The 20,708-nt window shown below is 28.4% G+C and overlaps 1 protein-coding gene across 1 annotated transcript in view; it reads right to left on the reverse strand.

Annotated features, from left to right (window-relative positions):
- Window positions 1-4,510: 4,510 nt before the first annotated feature.
- Window positions 4,511-20,708, reverse strand: part of LOC100205535 (transport and Golgi organization protein 6 homolog) — a 50,678-nt gene continuing 34,480 nt past the window's right edge. The window contains exons 10-13 of the mRNA XM_065795497.1: window positions 18,984-19,118; window positions 16,379-16,605; window positions 7,759-7,872; window positions 4,511-4,880 (exon numbers count right to left, since the gene is read on the reverse strand). Of these exons, the coding sequence (XP_065651569.1) occupies window positions 4,698-4,880; window positions 7,759-7,872; window positions 16,379-16,605; window positions 18,984-19,118 (659 nt within the window). The 3' untranslated portion in view covers window positions 4,511-4,697. The remainder of the gene's footprint in view (window positions 4,881-7,758; window positions 7,873-16,378; window positions 16,606-18,983; window positions 19,119-20,708) is intronic.

The following is a 20,708-nucleotide window of genomic DNA, read 5'->3' on the forward strand; positions in this document are numbered from 1 at the left end:
TATATATATATATATATATATATATATGTATACATATATACACATATATATATATATATATATATATATATATATATATATATATATATATATATATATATATATATATATATATATATTATATATATATATATATATATATATATATATATATTAGGGATATGACAAATTTTAAAGACCCTATTCCCATGTTATTTTTTCTGGAGTTTAAATGCAAAGATCAAGAAAAATCCAATAGCAAGTGTCAACATTAAAAAAATGTCACCCCCTAATTCAAATTTATAAAAATATATACAATTATACATTGTACAAAATGGTTTTTTTAAATCACAAATACAAACATACAGGTTTTAGTGTTTATTTGTCAAAAGAAATTTAATGGTTATTTTTTCAATGCTTTTGCACAATGGAAGTAAATCCTGCAGAACTTTAATTGCACGTTCAGCACAAATGTTTGACCTTTGAGTCGGGATTGGAGTCGGCTCAACCGACCAAAAAGTCCTTAAAGTCTTTATTGCCTTTGAGTGATCTTTGCAAACGGCTGCCAAATTATTGTAGTTATCCTGATTATAAACCTGACCAGAAAACCAGATGTCAGCCCACGTGCCACTAATAAAGTCACATGATGACTGACCTTCGGCTGACTGTCGAAATTCTGGAAGTAAAATATAAGCTAGCAAAGCATAGATTGCTCGGCTATTCCATCTTGCATTGCTTATATTTGGCAAAGTTCTGAAATTTACTTTAGGGAAGCATCCTGTTTTCTTAAACTGTCTGTAACAAGTGATCAAGTGATGAAGTAAAGCCATATCATCTCTCCAAACAATTTCTTCTTCTTCCTTCAGAGCATCTCCAGAATTGTCAAAAGATGCTTTCAGTTGCTGATACTCTTCTGTTATTCTGCTAATGAACCAATAATTGAGATTAGGCGAGGTTGTTGCTGCTTCAAAATAATCATTCATCACATGTTTTAGTAATGTATCAAGAACATGATGCTGGCATCCAATATAAAGAGGTTTGTCTAATCCAAGCTTAACAAAATGCTTCTGTAGTAGTGTGACTGCCCCAACAGATTTTCCTGTATTTGCAGAGGTTGTATCAGAAATTATTAACTTAATTGCAGGCCATAGCTTATATTCATCAAGCACAGTTTTTATTCCATTGAATATTGTTTCACCATTTCCATTGATCAGTGCAAGAACTGCTAGTTTAACTTCTCTATTTTCATTTTTTAGAACTACAACCTGGTACTCTGTATTCTTTATGTGCTTCTCATCAAAGTGCAAGCTCGAGTTTTCGTTTCTTAGAGTTTTAATAAAATGTTCTTTTAATTTTTCTCCTGCTTTCATTGTAGCTTTGTAAACACCACTTTGACTTGGAGTTGGAATAGAAATTCCAACTTTTGCAAGAGTTTTGCAGACTGTGTGTGCCTTTCTTGAACTCAGTTTTGCTTTTATCACCAAATTTATTGCATAATCAGTTTTTTGTCTTTTACATGTTGTTGGAGCCTCTGAATCTTGAGAACCACTGTCAGAATCTTGTTTTTCTTCTTCAGTGCTAAAATATTCTTCATCTTCACTGCTTAAATGATCCTTACTATGTTGACTGACTTTTTGCTTAATCAACTTTAGTTTTCTAGGATGAACTCCTTGTATATCTTCAATTGTGGTGCAGTAGACAGCTCTTCCATTTGTTGACATCTGAAGATTATAGAAGGCTTTATCTTCTTGGCACAACCATTCTCCATTTTCATAAGTTACGTTGAACAAGTTGGTAAAGTCTTGCGTTCCTGGTTTTCTGCTGTCTTTTTCATAATTGTTTAGTACATTCTCAATTTCTTTCCACTGTAGATTTTCCTTTTTGAATTGGAAGATTAAGTTTTTTCCATAAGATTTTTACTTCTTTGACCACTATCACAACTCTCTCCTGTCTACTTTTCACATTTGCAGCCAAACACTTAAATCTGTCCAGGATTTGCTGTTCTGCTGGCATTTTGTTCATTTGATCAAGACTGTCAACAATCTTTGCATACTTTCTTGAATTCTTGGCTGTTTCAAACCTCTCCCATAGTTTCTTATTCAAATCTGAAAGAAGACTATTTTTAGACATCTTGACTATAGTCTTGTCAAATTATAATTTGAGTGTAAATTTAATTATCTACAAATAAACAAATCTTATGAGTTTAGGTTATCAAAAGAAGTTTATAAAATATCAAAAGTCAGGTGATGATAACAAATATAATATATAATATGAAAGATTATATAATAAGATTGCATACATTTAGCAAAATCACACCAGCAATAAACTGAAGCTGTGATACCTTAAACTGTACTGTATCTAACAATAGATACACTATGAGTCATAAAAAAACATGCCACTGAACTTATTGCAATAACTTTGCTCATTGTGAACCGATTTTAAAAATGGTATCTTCTTCAAGTAGAGAACAAGAACAATACTTGACTAGTATAAAATATTACTTTTTAAATTCTTTTTTATTGTCTCAATATATATATATTCGGAAAACATAGAAGAACATAGTATTTTTAGGGAGAAAATGCCCTAGCAACCATGTTAAATATTTAGTATCTCCGTTGCTAAGGAAAAAAAGATACATTGTGTTCTAATAAAATGCTCATATCTAAAGAAAGATAAATTATTTAGCTCTGAAACTTTGGCTAAACGTTCTTTGATTAATTTGACACATATTTTATGCAAAATTGAAAAACTCAAAAAGAATTTTCAGTTTCCTAGTTTTTTTGGTGTTGTACCACCTTAAATCGTTGTACATATTACAACGTGTAATATGTACAACAATTTAATCGGCATAAAACTTGTGAGACCGCTTCTTGAGTTCGCTATACCTGCATGGACGCCTTATTCACAACAAGATATTGGTGAGTTAGATAAAGTGCAAAGAAGAGCAACGATTTTAGTCCCACTACATAAAAAGATTTCATAAGAAAAAAGACTAAAAGCAATGGGTTTAAAAACATTAAAGAAAAAAAAGAACAAGAGGAGATCTCATACAACAATGTAGGTGTAAGCAAATACAAAAATCCACAATTGGCATCATCCTTGACTAGTTCAGGCCCGACTTCTTCGGTTCGGGGCAATAAATACAGATTTGAAAGAGAATACATACTATCATGTTTACTGAAATATAATTTCCTCAATTTATTTTGTTTTATCGAGAAAAATTATAATTGTTGCAGCTACTATAATTAATTTTTTTTAAACCCACCGAAAAAACTAAATATCTATTAATAGTATAATATTAAAATTATGAGATGAGTATAAAGTAATTATTAGATAGGCCCTGCAAAATTTTGATAGTTCGAATCGAATCAGGAAAGTGATTTATGATTCGATTTGAAAAATCTCCATTTATTTAAATCGAATCAATGTAATTTCATTATAAACTTTTGAACATTAACTTCACAATACTTTCTTTTTATTAAAATTACACAATTTAACATTATTACAATGCTATTACTCTAATCATCGTAGTGGTTATTAAAACAGTTTTTAAGAAATACTCAGTAAGCGCTGGTCTTAGCACTGCATCGGCGGTTTGCAGAAAAGCAATTTTTTTTCGATTATCTAATCGCACTCAATTTTTCGACAAAAATCAGCTCACGATAAATCGCTCTGCGATTCGTTCAATAAAAATCGCAATTACCTAGCTAAATATCCCATTCATAACTAAGTGCCCCGGAATAAGTATATTCATTCCTAGGTAAAATTAGAATGTTTTTGTTTTACGTGTTTATTTGTAGCCTAGAAATAAAAATAAACGACCTCAGCTAACGTAACTAACTAACGTAAGAGCAAAAAAAATGTTAACAAAATATTAAATTTCGCTTATATAGTATTTATCAACAATTTTTCAATTTTATTTAATAATATTTGAGGGTTCGAAAGTTATGACCATGTGAAATTTACAGCCCCCTCATTTTGGTCAAACTATGCGCACTAGAATACTAACAGAAATATGACTGAAATATGAAAATATAACTGTTCTTTTGCAGTTAGCTTGATGTTTTATAAATAGTTGAAATTGGAAAAAAACATAACATTTGATTCGCAAATATATAGGTAAATATATTCAATTTTATGTTAATTTCCGATTCGCAAGGGCCTATTATTACTACTATTATCCTTATTAATATGCAATACATTTGCTAGTACTATTATCCTTATTTATATGCAATGTCATTTGTAAATATATTGCAAATCAAAATCAGTTAGAGTTAACCAAAAACTTTTTAAAGAGGTGTCAAAATTAAAAAAATCTCCTAAGAGAGCTCTTTAAGAAAAGATGATTTCAGTATCTTCAATAAGACCTTCAAGTATATATGTTCCGATTGTTATAAATTATTTATTTATAATACTTTTAAATAAACATTATAAATAATTGTTTTACTTATAAACAGTAATTTTAATGTAGGTTAAAGCAAAAAAGAAAATACTGTCAAAAAAAAACGGATTAAAAGAAAATTTCTGAAACTATCAGTTGACACTATGTATACTCTTTATTTTGTTAATAGCTACATTCGTCTATAAATTCTACTTTTAGTTTGTTATAAGAAGTTTTTTAAGATATTGAAATAGAAATAAGATATTAAAATTTAATAAACAATAAAAAAAAAAATTTTAAACCTAAAAGAAACCTAAAGAAAATCATCGTTTAAAACTTAAATTTCAGGAAGTACTTGAATTTTCTTTTCAAAAGAAGGTTTTTTTGAAAGCAGTTCTTTCATTATGTCGTCTAAAATGTTTAAGGCGTTTCCGGCATGTACTCTAGTAAGTTCATCCTCATCGGTACGTGCTACCAAATTTAAAAAACGATAAACTTCTTTTATTTTATCGGAAACAATCTGTAAATAAAAGTATATATTTAGTAAATACAATAGTAAAAAATAGGAATAATTACAAAAATATAATAAAGAAATTTGAAAACTTGTTTTTCAAAAAAAGGATTTTTTTTGTCTAAAATGTCGTCTAAAATGTTAACGACATTTCTAGCATGTACTCATAAACACATTTGCAACTCTAGTTTATTTCTTTATAAAAAAGAACGAGACGATTCATGTATGCTTTTAAAGTTGTAGTCCGTATCCAATCAACAAAATTGTTTACGAACTTAACTAATTAAATCTCGTAACTACCCACGGAAAACTTCAATAACATTTATATCCACCCCAAAAAACTCCAGTTGAACAAAAATCATTTAACAATCTTAAAAACGAGCGTAAAAGCTCAACAAAGTTTTGAAATCTCTCGATAAACAAAGAACTCTCTCGACAAACCTTTTTGTCATTCGTCAACCGTGGCGACCAAGTTCGCTGTATCAACACCACCGCCAAAAAAGCCCTTATCATTGGCACAGATAAAAATGTCTATTCAGTAATTGAAAGACTGCGTGCGTGCCTTCCAATCCAATAGTACCACTAATACTAATCAAATGCCATTACACAAACCCAAAATCACTCGCAAACAAAATGCGATCAACTTTCTACCTGCACAGAAAAAATACCCTGATGTAGTCGACTTCTGCGTGATTTGGTTTGACCCAGAAAAGCCAGTTTTGATATAAATAAAAATTAATTAACTAAATAAAAAATATATAATCAAAATAAATCACTGTAAATATACATTTTTACATTTATTATTTTAGGATTAAAAAAAAATTTTCAACATAAAAAAATTTGACATCGTTTCTCTAATAACTGATTCACTCACAAACAATATACTAATAAAATATTATAAATATGATATATCATTAAATTAAACATTAACACACAATATTTTAGTTTTCTTCCAAACTCATATCTATTTATGTGCAAAATTTATATGAAAAATAATGTCACCATTCAAAGTGTAATGCGAAAATTTTTTTTTTTTAACATATCCCAAATCACCAAGATCTGTGAGTAGCAAATGTGAGTAGAAACTGGAAGTAGCAACTGTGAGGAGCAACTGTGAGTAGCAACTGTGAGTAGCAACTATGAGTAGCAACTGTGAGGAGCAACTGTGAGTAGCAACTGTGAGTAGCAACTATGAGTAGCAACTGTGAGGAGCAACTGTGAGTAGCAACTGTGAGTAGCAACTATGAGTAGCAACTGTGAGGAGCAACTATGAGTAGCAACTGTGAGGAGCAACTATGAGTAGCAACTGTGAGTAGCAACTGTGAGTAGCAACTGTGAGGAGCAACTGTGAGGAGCAACTATGAGTAGCAACTGTGAGGAGCAACTATGAGTAGCAACTGTGAGTAGCAACTGTGAGTAGCAACTGTGAGTAGCAACTGTGAGTAGCAACTGTGAGGAGCAACTGTGAGTAGCAACTGTGAGGAGCAACTATGAGTAGCAACTGTGAGTAGCAACTGTGAGTAGCAACTGTGAGTAGCAACTGTGAGTAGCAACTGTGAGTAGCAACTGTGAGTAGCAACTGTGAGGAGCAACTGTGAGGAGCAACTATGAGTAGCAACTGTGAGGAGCAACTATGAGTAGCAACTGTGAGTAGCAACTGTGAGTAGCAACTGTGAGTAGCAACTGTGAGTAGCAACTGTGAGGAGCAACTGTGAGTAGCAACTGTGAGGAGCAACTATGAGTAGCAACTGTGAGTAGCAACTGTGAGTAGCAACTGTGAGTAGCAACTGTGAGTAGCAACTGTGAGTAGCAACTGTGAGTAGCAACTGTGAGTAGCAACTGTGAGTAGCAACTGTGAGGAGCAACTGTGAGTAGCAACTGTGAGGAGCAACTGTGAGTAGCAACTGTGAGGAGCAACTGTGAGTAGCAACTGTGAGGAGCAACTGTGAGTAGCAACTGTGAGTAGCAACTGTGAGTAGCAACTGTGAGTAGCAACTGTGAGTAGCAACTGTGAGGAGCAACTGTGAGGAGCAACTATGAGTAGCAACTGTGAGGAGCAACTATGAGTAGCAACTGTGAGTAGCAACTGTGAGTAGCAACTGTGAGTAGCAACTGTGAGTAGCAACTGTGAGTAGCAACTGTGAGGAGCAACTGTGAGTAGCAACTGTGAGGAGCAACTATGAGTAGCAACTGTGAGTAGCAACTGTGAGTAGCAACTGTGAGTAGCAACTGTGAGTAGCAACTGTGAGTAGCAACTGTGAGTAGCAACTGTGAGTAGCAACTGTGAGGAGCAACTGTGAGGAGCAACTGTGAGGAGCAACTGTGAGTAGCAACTGTGAGGAGCAACTATGAGGGACAACTGCTTATTATCTTTTCCTTATTTTCTTTTTTTAAACTAGTTTATTTTTTATTATTATTAGAATTCGTTCTCTGAAAAAGTCTCAACACTTTGCGAGCAAAAAATATGTATATCTTATATAAATATAAAATATATAGAAACAGATCTATATTAAAATTGGCATTTTATTTATATTAATATTCAAAGAGTTTTTTGTTTGTTGAAAAAAGTCTTGTTTTATATATATATATATATATATATATATATATATATATATATATATATATATATATATATATATATATATATATATATATATATATATATATATATATATATATGATTGAATGCATATGATTCTATGTATATGACAATATATATGTATATGATTATATGTATATAATTATATTTAAATGAATACTATAATAATTCATCTTTTCAGTTTAATTGATATTTAATTAGTTTGCAGTTCAGAGTTTATCTTTTTTATATCAACTTATATTTTATTATAACTAAAAAAATTTATTTACTGCATTTGTGCATCATTACCTGAAGCAATCTTGCACCCATACCCTTGAACATTAAAGAAAACACTTGAATACCAGCTCTCCGTACTTCACATGATTTATCTGTTGAAACAACATGATATACTGCAGAAATAATCTAAAAAAAACAATTACAAAAAATGTTATAGTAAAAAAATATTATAATAAATTTTAATATATGTAATATATTGAAAATAAAACTACATACTTTTTAGAACTAATAGTTTCATTCTATTCCTAATAACCAGGTAAAGTGTAAAGTTTGTTCTTTTGATAAAAATATATGTATATAAAAACAAACAAAGTTATCTTTAATATGCGCATGTGGATTGCTTTATTTAATTTATTCTTTAGATTTGTGGTTGTTTAATACAGGGTTTGTAGCCAATTATTTATATGAAATTCCCTAACTTTTTGCTGACTTTTTTGAAAAATCAGATTAATTTCCCTGACCATTTTCAAAATATGTAATGGTTTTTATAAAATGTTTAAAATTACTATCTATGTTAATGGAAATGAATTGTGCATGCTTAGCTATTAGTTAAGTTGGATATTAGTATGGATCTAATTATACATGTTGGTATGGATCTTATTTTTAAGGATGACTATGAATGAACAAGTAGTGTAGCAAAGGGCCCACAGTGCCTGCAGTCGCGAGAGGGCATAGAGCTATTAGGGGCTTATGCCAAATTTTTCAATTTTTTTTTTTAAATTAGTCATTCTTAAAATTAATATGCATGCATGTAAACATAGCGACATTAGCAGTCTTTGATATTATTATATAGCTAAGAACTACAAACTCTTTTTCAGACAGTTTTTTTAGCTTTAAAAATAAAGTGAAGCTTTTTAAAGCTATTAAAACAATAACTCACTTTAAAAAAAAGATAAGACTGACATTGAGTTATCTTCATTTTTTTTTTTAATCAATTTATTTAACTATAAAATTAAAAAAAATTACAGATTTATGTATAATTTTACAAAATTAGGTTTGGTGTCACTCATATAGTTAAAAACTAGTCATTGGAGTAACACCTTGATAAAATAAACAAATAAAGCAAAAAACAAACAAACAATAAAAAGTAATAATGTAGATAGTGACCAAAAAATTTTATTATAATTATTTTTTGGTCACTATAGTGACCAAAAAATAATTATAATAAAAAGAAGAACAATAACTATTAAAAAAAGACTGACTAATAACAAAAAAGAAAAAAGTGAATGAGCTGACATGAGAGATAATGAATGAATGAAATAATACAACGTTTAACAATCAGAAGGGTGATAATAAAAGAAAAGAAAAAAAGATATATTTAAATATTATGAGACAAAAAAACATGAAATCACTTGAATAATAGCAACAAATGTAAAACACAACAATAATAAAATAATTGGCAACAACATCACAAAAAAAAAATCCGCTTGGAATATCAACTGCTCAACTAAATGAAAGAATAATTAACTTAAATTGCTATCTTTTTAATCATTCCGTAAAAGCTGAAATATTTAAAGCAAAAAGAACACATAAAAAAGAAATAATAATAAATCACTCAGAATAATTTCGTTTGTTAAAAAAGTGATATTAACCTGAGTGAATTTATAATGAAAACTTGGGTTTTTCTGCTTCAGACACTTAACTTACCAATCTAAACCCCTATAAATATTTTTTGCATTTACAAAAATCTTTCATAAATTCTTTAATTCTGGAATACTACTCACGCTCTAGAAATTAGCAAACTTTAGTTCGGTCTATAAAAATTATTTGCTGAAAACTCTCTACCTATTTTACTAAATTGTTGTCTGCAAAATAGTCAAAGTACTTGATAAGAACAAAATCTTTAAGCATATTAACAATAATAAATTACTCTCATGGCTTTTTTCACCATAAATTTTGTGTGACTAATCTAATGGAGACTTTTGATATTATTTCATCTTCTATAGTATTTCATCAATTTATTCATGTAATCTCGATTTCGCAAAAGGATTCATTCTCTACCTCAAAACAGACTTATGTTAAAATCAAGATATTTAAAAATAAATGGGATACAAAATAAAAAGGTACAATTAATCAATCCCTAAAAAACTTAACATAAGTGCGTAATTTAGGAGTCATTATTTTATGTAACGCCAAGTTGAGCACAAACTATCGAACAGCTGTCTTAAAGTCCTTACAAATTCTTGGTATGCAAAAAGAAATTCATATTTATTGATGAAAATATGGCTCTCAAGTTATATAAAGTGTTTATTAGACCACACCACAAATATACAGTGTCATTTTGGGCTTCTTATTTAAAAACTAATAAAATCTTGGTTGAATCTATTCAATGCAAAGCATAAAAATCATTGACTAAGTGTTTTGGTTGGGGCAGCAATAGCTTAGGGTTAGGAAAAATTTTCCAAACTTTTTCCTGCATTTTACACATTGAAAATTTCCGCATTTTTGCATTTTACCAGTGTCCACAATAACATATAATGATATAAGTTGTTTATTTAAAAATATAATAGCAGCACTTATGTTATATTTGACGTAACCAAGTAGAGTAGCAAATGCAAAAAGATCCTTAAACATATTTACGGACAACAATAACGCAAATCATTTTGTGTGCAATAGACCTAATAATTACTGAAGCAGAAATAGTAGCTCAATTAAATTTAAAAGGTGTTATAGATTAAACTTAAAAGGTGTATATTTGCATTTATAAAGATAAGAAAAAAACTTTCATTAGATTTTCTACTTACTAGACTTGCATAGTGTAACATTCTGGTTTCTATTTAAGTAAATCAAAATTTTATTTAAAAATAAGGTTTTTGTTTTCATGTATAACTTTTGTCAAGAAAAGGAAAGGGAGGGAAAGGGGGAGGAGCAGAAAATTAATTTAGGGGCCCGGATTAAAATTTTGCGTCGCTACAACACTACTGGAATGAACACTAACAAAAACATAGGTTTCAAAAAAACATAAGTTGAACTTCAAGAATATCTAAAAACTATGCACATAAAATATTTTATAATACATCTTGCACTGACACAAAAATTAACTGAAATATCTATGCAACCCTTGGAATTAGAAAAAATGAGGTTGGCAATAATTTGCCTCAATCTTTTAGAGGTTGGCAAAAAAAAAATTGATACAAAGGTCTTACCATAAAACATAGAAACTAGGTCAGCCATTGCCGAATGCCGACCCTAATTCTGAGGGTTGTCTATGTAAATAAAAAGTTGTACAAAAATACAAATATCTTTCAACATCTTATGCAATAGTTGGTCTATAACAGAGACTACTTGTGGTTAGTCATTTGTTATCACTATTTATAACTGTACCCTTGCTAGTCAACATCTTCAGATAAAAATAGCACAGTATAACAAAAAATAACTTAGAAACATTAAAAATATATATTGAGCATTGATAGCCAGACTAACCTATTAAATTGCGCATGATCTAGTTCTTTCAATTAAAAACAACATCAACTGATGTTGTTTAAAGCTCAAACAGGGCCTAGAAACAGAAACTGACTAGATAGAAGACAAAATAATGGCTTTCTGATCTAGCATTGTTTTTTTCTCTTTGACTTCTCTTCCTCAAGCATGAGTTATTATTTTTGATGTACAGATTTAAAGGCAACTTTCATTTCTTATGTAATCTGGACATTGTGGGGTTAAGGTTAGTAGTAAGCATGAAATCATGCACAAGGCTGCCCAACAATACCATATGTAGATATATTGTCAATAAAAACATCCTTCTTGACACTAAACTGTTCAATTGATGCCTGTCCATGACTCAGTGTCAGAACCAACTAAATGACAGATGACAACTCTGGATACTTTTTTATGTCAATGTTTTTGAAGTAAAAATCATCGAAGCAAATATTTTTTTGATCATAGCTAATGAAAATATCCCAAAATTCATTGCAAATTCTGATGACATAAACTTTGAGAACTGGTTGATAACTTTGTCGAAATAAGAAGCAGTTAATATTCCAAGTGAAATAAGATGATGCATTTTCATTTGACTCCTATTTTTTTTTGGTTTGATCTGAGCATAAAAGTTTGGCAGCAAATAAGTACTCATGTTAACAACCACGGACTAAAGCGGACATCTTTTAAATAACTTTTCAACAGCTGAAATCAAAACGCGCATGCGCTGAATTTTGAATTCTTTAATATCCTTCAAAATAACTGCATCATTTTTTATATGCTTTGACAGTGATAATTCAGCAGCAAACCCAATATCAATTTCACTGGGTTTCAAATTTAAGGTACAATGCAATGCCCATATAATTTCTGCGCAGATTTTATTAGAATTTTTATTAGTAAGATATTTTTTTTCTTTCTCATGACTTTTTAGTGCTTGAATATCCATGTTCAAAAGTTCAATACTTGACCTATACTTGACCGCTATGTGCACCAAGTATTTTTAAAGTTCCTTTTTCTTGTCTACTAACACCAAAGTCAGTGCTTTGCCAATCTAAACCTGCCAATCTCAGGATCAGCAACTTAATAGTTTTTGGTAGAATTATAGACTGAATTATTTTTTTAAAAAAGAAAAAATAAATTCTTGTTCTGAATTCTATTCTGACAAAGAATTTATGAAAACATTGTAATATTTCGGCAAAAAGATAAATTCATATTCATTTTTATGTCAAAGGATTTTAAAGAAAGCTTCATGACTATATTTTTTTTAAAAATAAATAATAAATTCTTGTTCTGAATTCTATTCTGACAAAGAATTAATGAAAACATTGTAATATTTTGGCAAAAAGATAAATTCATATGCATTTTTATGTCAAAGGATTTTAAAGAAAGCTTCATGACTATAATTGTTTACAATAAGTATACATTGTATTCACGACTAACTTTTTTTGCTTTTTAACATGACATTAGCGTTCCATTAAGCAATATATTGAATCCCAACAATGTATTCTACTCATAGTTTTTTGAAGCTTAATTAGTTTATAATTATAATCTGCATGTTAATGATATTATTGAAAAGGTGTAAATAATTCTTTCAGAATATGAATTTGAAATCAATGATTCTATCAAGCAAAAGAAACTGAATTTTATTACCAGACAATTTAAACTATTGTGTATCAAAAGTTTCTCTATAGCTTATTGCTTTGTTAATGAGTATTTTTATAACTACAACAATCAAATTTTTAATTGCTTCCAAGTAAACAAAAGCTGCAGTCTATAATTTCTACCAAAAACATTGATCTTGTATTATAAAAGACATTAGAATGAACCATTTCAGTGTTGTGAAAGAAGCTGGATGAATAAAAATGGATGAATGGCCTTATAATCAGTAATTCTTTTTTGCATATTGCTGATTGATTTTATTTATCTGTTACAGATCATAAAATAATAGCACCATTTTTTTCAACTATAACAACAGTTGAAAAAAATGGTGCCATTATTTTAAGATCTGTAAACATAAACATAAAATCAATCAACAATACTGCAAAAGAATTACTGACTATAAGGCCATTCATCCATTAGATGATCAGCGTGTTTGGTTTCTTTTGTTTGATACAGTTCATTATCTTAATTATTTACGTAACAACTGGATTTCTGAAAAGTGTCAAAAGTTATCTCTTGATAATAAAACCATTTCTGATGCTAAAAAATAAAATCAATATGAAAAAGATAACCTTTTGAAATCATTTTATACATCTGATGCTGCTGTTTAACCTTCTAGACTAGAATTTTAGACAGAATGTGCAACATATTTTAAAAATATTTAATAAGAAAGTAGTACCTACTTTGAAACTAAAAGAAGCTCATGAAACATCCTCTTTTATTCAGCAGGTTTTAGATTGGTGGAATATTGTAAATGTTTCTGCTAAAGGGCAGAATATTAAACTGAGAAACCATAACCGATCTGTGCAAGATAAAAATTCAAATAATCTGCAATTATTTTTCTAACAATTTAACTCTATGAAATAAAAGCATGGAACCAAACAAATTCAATGTGTTACCAATGATACCAAAAAACCTCTTGGGCAAACCACTGAAAGATTGATAGCTGTCTGCAAGGATTTGCGTTCAGTCGGTTTTGATTATGTCTTACTTTGTGGGCTACAAAGTGACAGAATTGATGGAAAATTTTCTGTTTATAGACAATCAACATAAAATGCTTTTATGGCAGCTGGGGACATTTTTTTTGCTTTTAAAAAGCGTTTATCTCAATTTTTTGCAACACTTATAGAATTAATAGAAGTAGGACAATCCAAAAAAAAAGGTCACACATGTGAAGGGCCAATCAATTCTGAAGATACGACCTCAATTGAAACTTGCATTTATGATGATAAGTCTTTCAGAAACTGAAGAGAGTACTGAGAGTAATATTTATTTATAGATAGACTTTATTAACATGTTGTTAATTTGCTTAAAAAGTATGTATGTATATATATATATATATATATATATATATATATATATATATATATATATATATATATATATATATATATATATATATATATATATAGACTTTTATTCTTTTTAAAAAAGTATTAAATGACTTTTGGTAGCAAAGTCAGTAAATCAAGGTTATATAGTATCCTGTCATATAGTATGTTTATGGCATAATTTGCATTTAGCCAGGGTATTATTTTGTTATTATGTAATTATTATGTAACTTATGTAATTTTAGTTAAAAAAGTGCAAAAGCTTTTTGCTTTGAAATTATAGAAACAGTTTTAAATAATTTAAATTGATCATAAAAAATAAATATAGAAATATTTTTTTTTTAAAGTAATTTTTTACTTAATTCAAATGCGTTTTGCATAATATAAATACATTGAAAATATCAAAGTTTCAAAGTTGTTTTTTCCAAAGGTAATTTAATTATAAGTTAAAATGTAATTTAAAGAGATTTAGTTTCTTGTGTTTACTTTTTTTGTTTGTTTTCTATTTTGCTAAGATTTCTTTTTCTTTTTTTTTAGTTTAGTTTGCTGTTATTTTCTCTTAAGTTTTTGCTTAGTTTTTCAAAGCATTTTAGATTAAAAAAATTAAAAAGTAGCGATCAAATTTTAAAAATAAAATATTACATGCGTGGTCATATAATGGGGTGCAACCACATGCCACATGAAACATATGGTATGTGGTTGCATGTGGGTATTTTTTAAATGTCAAAATAAATTAATAGGTAGCACCAACTTAATTGTAAAACTTCCCTATCAGAATTGCCTGACTTTTCTCTGAGTATCTGATTAAAAAAAATATCCTGACTTTTCCAGGTTTTTGATGACTTAAGCCAAAATCAACAAATTTTCCAGGTTTTCCAGGTATAGTACAAACCCTGTTAATAGAACTTTTTTTTTTTTTATCAACATCTTTGCTTCCAACAAGGCTGTAAGCAACCAGTATTAGAGTTGGAAGTTACTGGAAGAGAAAAGATGAAGATTGTAGAGCAAGATAACGATTGACAGACAACTTAAAAGATTGCAAACTATATGAATCAGGAAAGCAAGATAAAGGAAGCAAATTTTAAAGAACTGATGTTTGAGGAAAAAAAATAGGCAAATAAGAGTTTTTGGAGTAATTAGAAACAGCCACAGAAAAAGAATAAGACTTAATTGAATAACGAGTAACACGAGAATGAATTTTAGTGGATGGCACAAGAGATACTAGCACTTTAGAGAAGTGCCATTATAGTATTTGTAGAAAAGAGAAAGAAAAGCAACATTATGACGATGTGATAATTGTTGGAGATTGGCTGCAAGAGCAGTTCCAACTATGTTTACAATGCATTTTTGCCCCTTATCTAAAGAGAAAGAGCATCGTTTTGGAAGATCCGCCCCAGATATGGCAACGGTATTCCATACAAAGACGGATTTGAGATTTATAGAGATAAAGAATAGAATCCGGAGTAAGAAAGTGTCAAGGATGATAAAGAGATGCAACCTTAGTAGATGCTAATTTTGCAATGGATTTGATAAATGGTTTCCAAGAAAGATTGGAAGTAAGAGTTAACCCTAGAAGATGATGGGTAGATGACTAGTTGAGTACCATTTATAAATATAGGAAGGTCTAAATTATTGCGGTAACGATTGACTGAAAAAAATTGGATTTTATCTTAATTAAATTATCTGAATTATTTACTTGACGACACTTAGAAATATTTTTATATTGGAGCTCTTAAGCCTTTATATAGCAAAATGATTAGTTTTTCATTCAAACAGAGTAAGTTTTTCTTCTGTTGTGTTGGCAGGGACATTCTTAGGATGGACCATTTTAACTCTATTCTTTAAATTTTTATTTTGTTTCCCATCAATATTTTGAAGGCATAATTGAATTTGAGGTTGCTTTTTTTTTAAATCATTGTTTTTGATTTGTCTATCTCTATCTCCACACATTCTCTGAAAAACTAATCTACCTTTTACTGGGTGTTTGGGTAAATCTTGGCAATGTTGAAGGTATTGTGCATTTCCAAATTATATTTGTTATTCTACAATTTTTGTTCAAAGGAAGATTTTACTGGCTTGCAATTGCAAAGTAAATAAAAAATATAGATAGAAAGTAGAACATAGACTTACCATGAACTGTATTTTGGGTTAAATATAAGAAACATCAAATTTAACTGTTAAGATTATTAACAACTCAGATATTGAAATAATTATTTCAAAAATACCTCAACAAGAAAAGGATCCAAGCTAAATTGTAGCAGCCCTGAAACATCTCCTAGTGCAGACAAACTGCTGGCTCGAACAAATGGATCTGAATCTTTCACACCAATTAAAAGGGCTGGTATTACAAATTGAGTATATGTAGGAAGTAAACTTGCACATAAGTGACATGACTTTACAATAGCTTCACACAATTTCATGCGCAATTCACTTGATAAAATTTCATTTTTTCCTATAACAAATATTATTATTTTTAGACAAACAGTGCAGAGTTAACCAAACAGTGGCTAAATAACCATAGGCTTAGACAGGAATGGTGTGCAATTGCACGCTGTAAATGACCACGCTTATAATATTTTTTCTTTACAATTTGACCACGATGACCATGATGGTTTTGATGTTTTAACAACTTAAGTTATAAAAAAAATTGTTATGTTATAAATAACTTTTAATTGTTGATCTTTTCTTAAGTTTTTATTTTAAGCGAAAGCTTTAAATAAAATAAAAAAGTAATTATAGTGATTGTTTAAAATAAAAGTATTTTGTGGAAATTAACAAATGTAATATTTAAATTTTTTTTTATCTAGGCATGTTTTATGATAAATTTAAATAATTTGTTTGAAACTATTTTTCCATGTCTTTTTAAAAATCGTATGAAGGATAATTTTTTAAGTTACTTTAAATATATGAAAAAGTTAAACTAAATCTTCCGTTTCAATTGAATGATTTAATTGCTTTATTTTTTTTTGTTTCCATTTTTACAAAGAATTCTTTAAATTTTTTTTTTAACTTGACTAACTTATCAGAGAATGAAATGATTAAGAATGAAATCAGAGAATGAAATTAAAAAAATAATTACTATTTTAAATAAACTACGATATTTTTTTAAACAAATATTTTTTTACAACTTTTTGAAAAAAATAAATGATAAAAATAAATAATATATGTAACACTTTTTAGTAATTTAAATAAAATTTGTTCATTCATTACGCAATTATTAGAAGTAATTTGTAAAAGCATTTTGCGTAACTTTAATAAAACGTTTCAAAAGAGTAATTTATTTTAAACGCAATTAAAAATGTAACAAAAAGTAATTTTCCCTTTGAGTTTGAGTTTTTTGAGTTTTAATTTAGTGCTTATATATTTTCTTTTTTGTAAGAAATTGTTTTCTTTTTTCATTATTACTTTTTTAAATTTTCTTCCTAGTTTAAGTTTAGCTAGTGTTTCTTTTTCTAAAATGTTTAAAAATCATTTAACTATCTAAACAGTCGTGGTCAAGTTGTCAAAAAAATAAAAATCATTTGCGTGGTCAGCAATAGCCCTCCATCGCACGCCACTCCTATCCAAGCCTGTAACAAGTGCAGTTTATAATCTTTTATTAATAACTAATAATAATTTATCAATTTTCAAAACCATAAATTATTAAAATTCTATTAAAATTTATAATTCTATGAATATTATTAATAGTTATTAATAACTATTATAATATATAGAAGTTTTCTTTTCAAAACCAAACTTAAAGTTGCAGTTTTAAGTTTGGCTTAATTTTAAATTCACAAAAACATGTTTAAAATCTTGTCGCAATATACATATGAACTCTTGTAATTAAACAAAATCTTTGGTCTCTTCATGGTTTAATATTTAGGATTGAACTCTTATAGTTCAAAAACCCTTGTAATTTAAACATTTGGGGTGTTCAAAAAAATCAAATTTTCAAAACGCAAATACACAAGAAGCCAAATTTTGGGGCAAATATAAAAAAAATGTGATTACAAAAAAAAAATTCCAAAAATATTGTCATTTACCTTGTGCTTAAGCGGCAAAATACCCCGAAAAATGCCCAAATTGTTCCTAAATTATTTGGCTAAAATTTTTTTTCTAATGTGATCATAATGGTCCAAATTTTTTATTTAGATTGTTGTGTATCCTGGTTTTTTCATAAGTGTTGTTCAAAATAAAAAAAAGATTTCGCTTAATTTGACCAAAAAAAAATTCTTTTTTTTTGCGTATTTGCGCAAAATTCTTTTTATGTGCATTTGCACTGAAATATTTTTTTGTGAAATTATTTTTTAATACAAACAATAATTATGAAAAGACTAGGATACACAACAATAAAAAAAAACTTAAAACCATTATGATCACATTAGAAAAAAAATTTTTACAAAATATTGAGATTTATCTTGAGCTCAAAGCCAAATAATTTGGTGGCATTCGGGGTATTTTGCCACTTGAGCACAAGTAAAATGTCAATATTTCTGAAATTTTTTTTGTAATGGTTTTTTATTTATATTTGCCCCAAATTTTGCTTCTTGTGTATTTGGGTTTTGAAAGTTTTATTTTTTTGAACACCCCTATTAAACATATTTTGAGATCCCTAGAGAATTACACAAGTTCAACTGTACTTACACTTGATTTATAAAATAAATCAGATTAATTTTCAAAAGTAAACAAAGCTCTTATTGAAAATAAAAATACTTTGCTAAGCAAAAGCTATGTTTGATGCTTTGATATACAACTCAGCTTGAGTCATGCTTGAGTCTTTGATATACAACTCAACAATTTTATTTTTTTTATATACAATTGAAACGTTTTAAGAAAAATTAAATAAACCTTGGATTTGTGCAAACTTTTGACAAAGAACAGGTAACACACGTTTATGGTTTAGATCAACTAATGCCAGTAACCCTTCTAAAGAAGCTAGATATAAATAGGTATCTTCATGAGAAAGATTGGCTTCGAAGATATCTAAACAATGAACAGTTCTATTTAATATTTAAAAAAATATTCTTTAAAAAAATCATATAAAACTTGGCGTCAATTAAAATTTGACACACTGAGTTCAACCAGCAAAATAATTAATAAAAGATTTTGCTTTTTTGTCTTTTATGTATTTTGTGAATAATTGATACCAGAAAATACTGAACTTAATTTAGATTCTAATCTAAAAAAATTTAAAAATTATAGAGTTATTATATAATATTTATTTAGATTTCAATTTTGTTTTACTTCCATCAATATTTCAAAAGTCAACATATTCTCTAAAGTCAACGTTTTATTCAATTGTAAAATGTCAATCAGAGTAAAATATGTAAACCAAATAAAAAAAAATGAACTGTTATAATAATGATAATGATAATAAAAACGCTCTATTTTATTACTTATTTATTAAATCACTATTTACTAGATTTCCTTTATTTATATTTACTAGATTTCCTTTATTTATATTTACTAGATTTCCTTTATTTATATTTACTAGATTTCCTTTATTTATATTTACTAGATTTCCTTTATTTATATTTACTAGATTTCCTTTATTTATATTTACTAGATTTACTTTATTTATATTTACTAGATTTACTTTATTAATATTTACTTAGTTTTAACTTGTTTAAGTTGTTTTTTTGATCACCTTTAGTGAAACATCTTAAACAAACTTAAAAAAAAACAACTTAAAATATCAAACATCAACATTTTTATAAATTATTAAACATTGTAAATAAAATTAAACATTGTTTTAAATAATGTTTTGTGATTTTTTTCATAGTACTTGCATTTTCTTAGTTAAAATAATGTAGATATCTCTAGTATAGAGTTTTATAAACTATCTAACTGTCTGCAATTATAATTATTACTGAACTTTTTTTCCATTTGTATTTTGAAACACATTTTTTTTTTAATTTCCTAAATGATCTAATTATAATCAATAGTTGACATTTGACATATTTGTTATTGTACTGTTAACATATTTATTATTGTATGTGTCAGGTCAGGTGCATGGTCTTCATGATCACCCTGCTAATGGTAACATGTATCCCAGAGCAACCTGTTCCATGTCCTTTTTCCTTGTGGGAATGCCTGTAGTAATATGTATGTAGTAAAATGCCTGTAGTAATATGTATATGTATATATATATTTTTGTTTCTTTTATATAGTTAGAGTTCCCTTAGTTAATGTTTTAGCTCACCTGTAATCTACTTTATATGTATGTTTGTGTTCTGTCTAAACCTCTGGCAAATTTTTGATTCACCTGTAAGTTGTTATCTGTATGTTAGTATTCTGTCTGAACCTCTGGTACAGTGTTCACTTACACTTAAGTTATCTATCTGTATGTTTGAGTTCTTTCTAAACATCTGGCGCTGTGTTAGTTCACCTGCAAGTTACGTATTTATGTGTTCTATTTAAATGTTCTGTTTAAATGTTTAAATCTGTTTTGATACAGTGAGAGCTCATTAACTAACAAGACACTCCAACTATAAAACCTGCACTCACCCTTATATCTAGTATTTTGTTAGACGTAATATTTTTCCTAATGAATTTCTAAAATAACATGCTCAA

The sequence above is a fragment of the Hydra vulgaris genome, chromosome 04 (genome assembly GCF_038396675.1).
Source record: "Hydra vulgaris chromosome 04, alternate assembly HydraT2T_AEP".
Classification (NCBI taxonomy): domain Eukaryota; kingdom Metazoa; phylum Cnidaria; class Hydrozoa; order Anthoathecata; family Hydridae; genus Hydra; species Hydra vulgaris.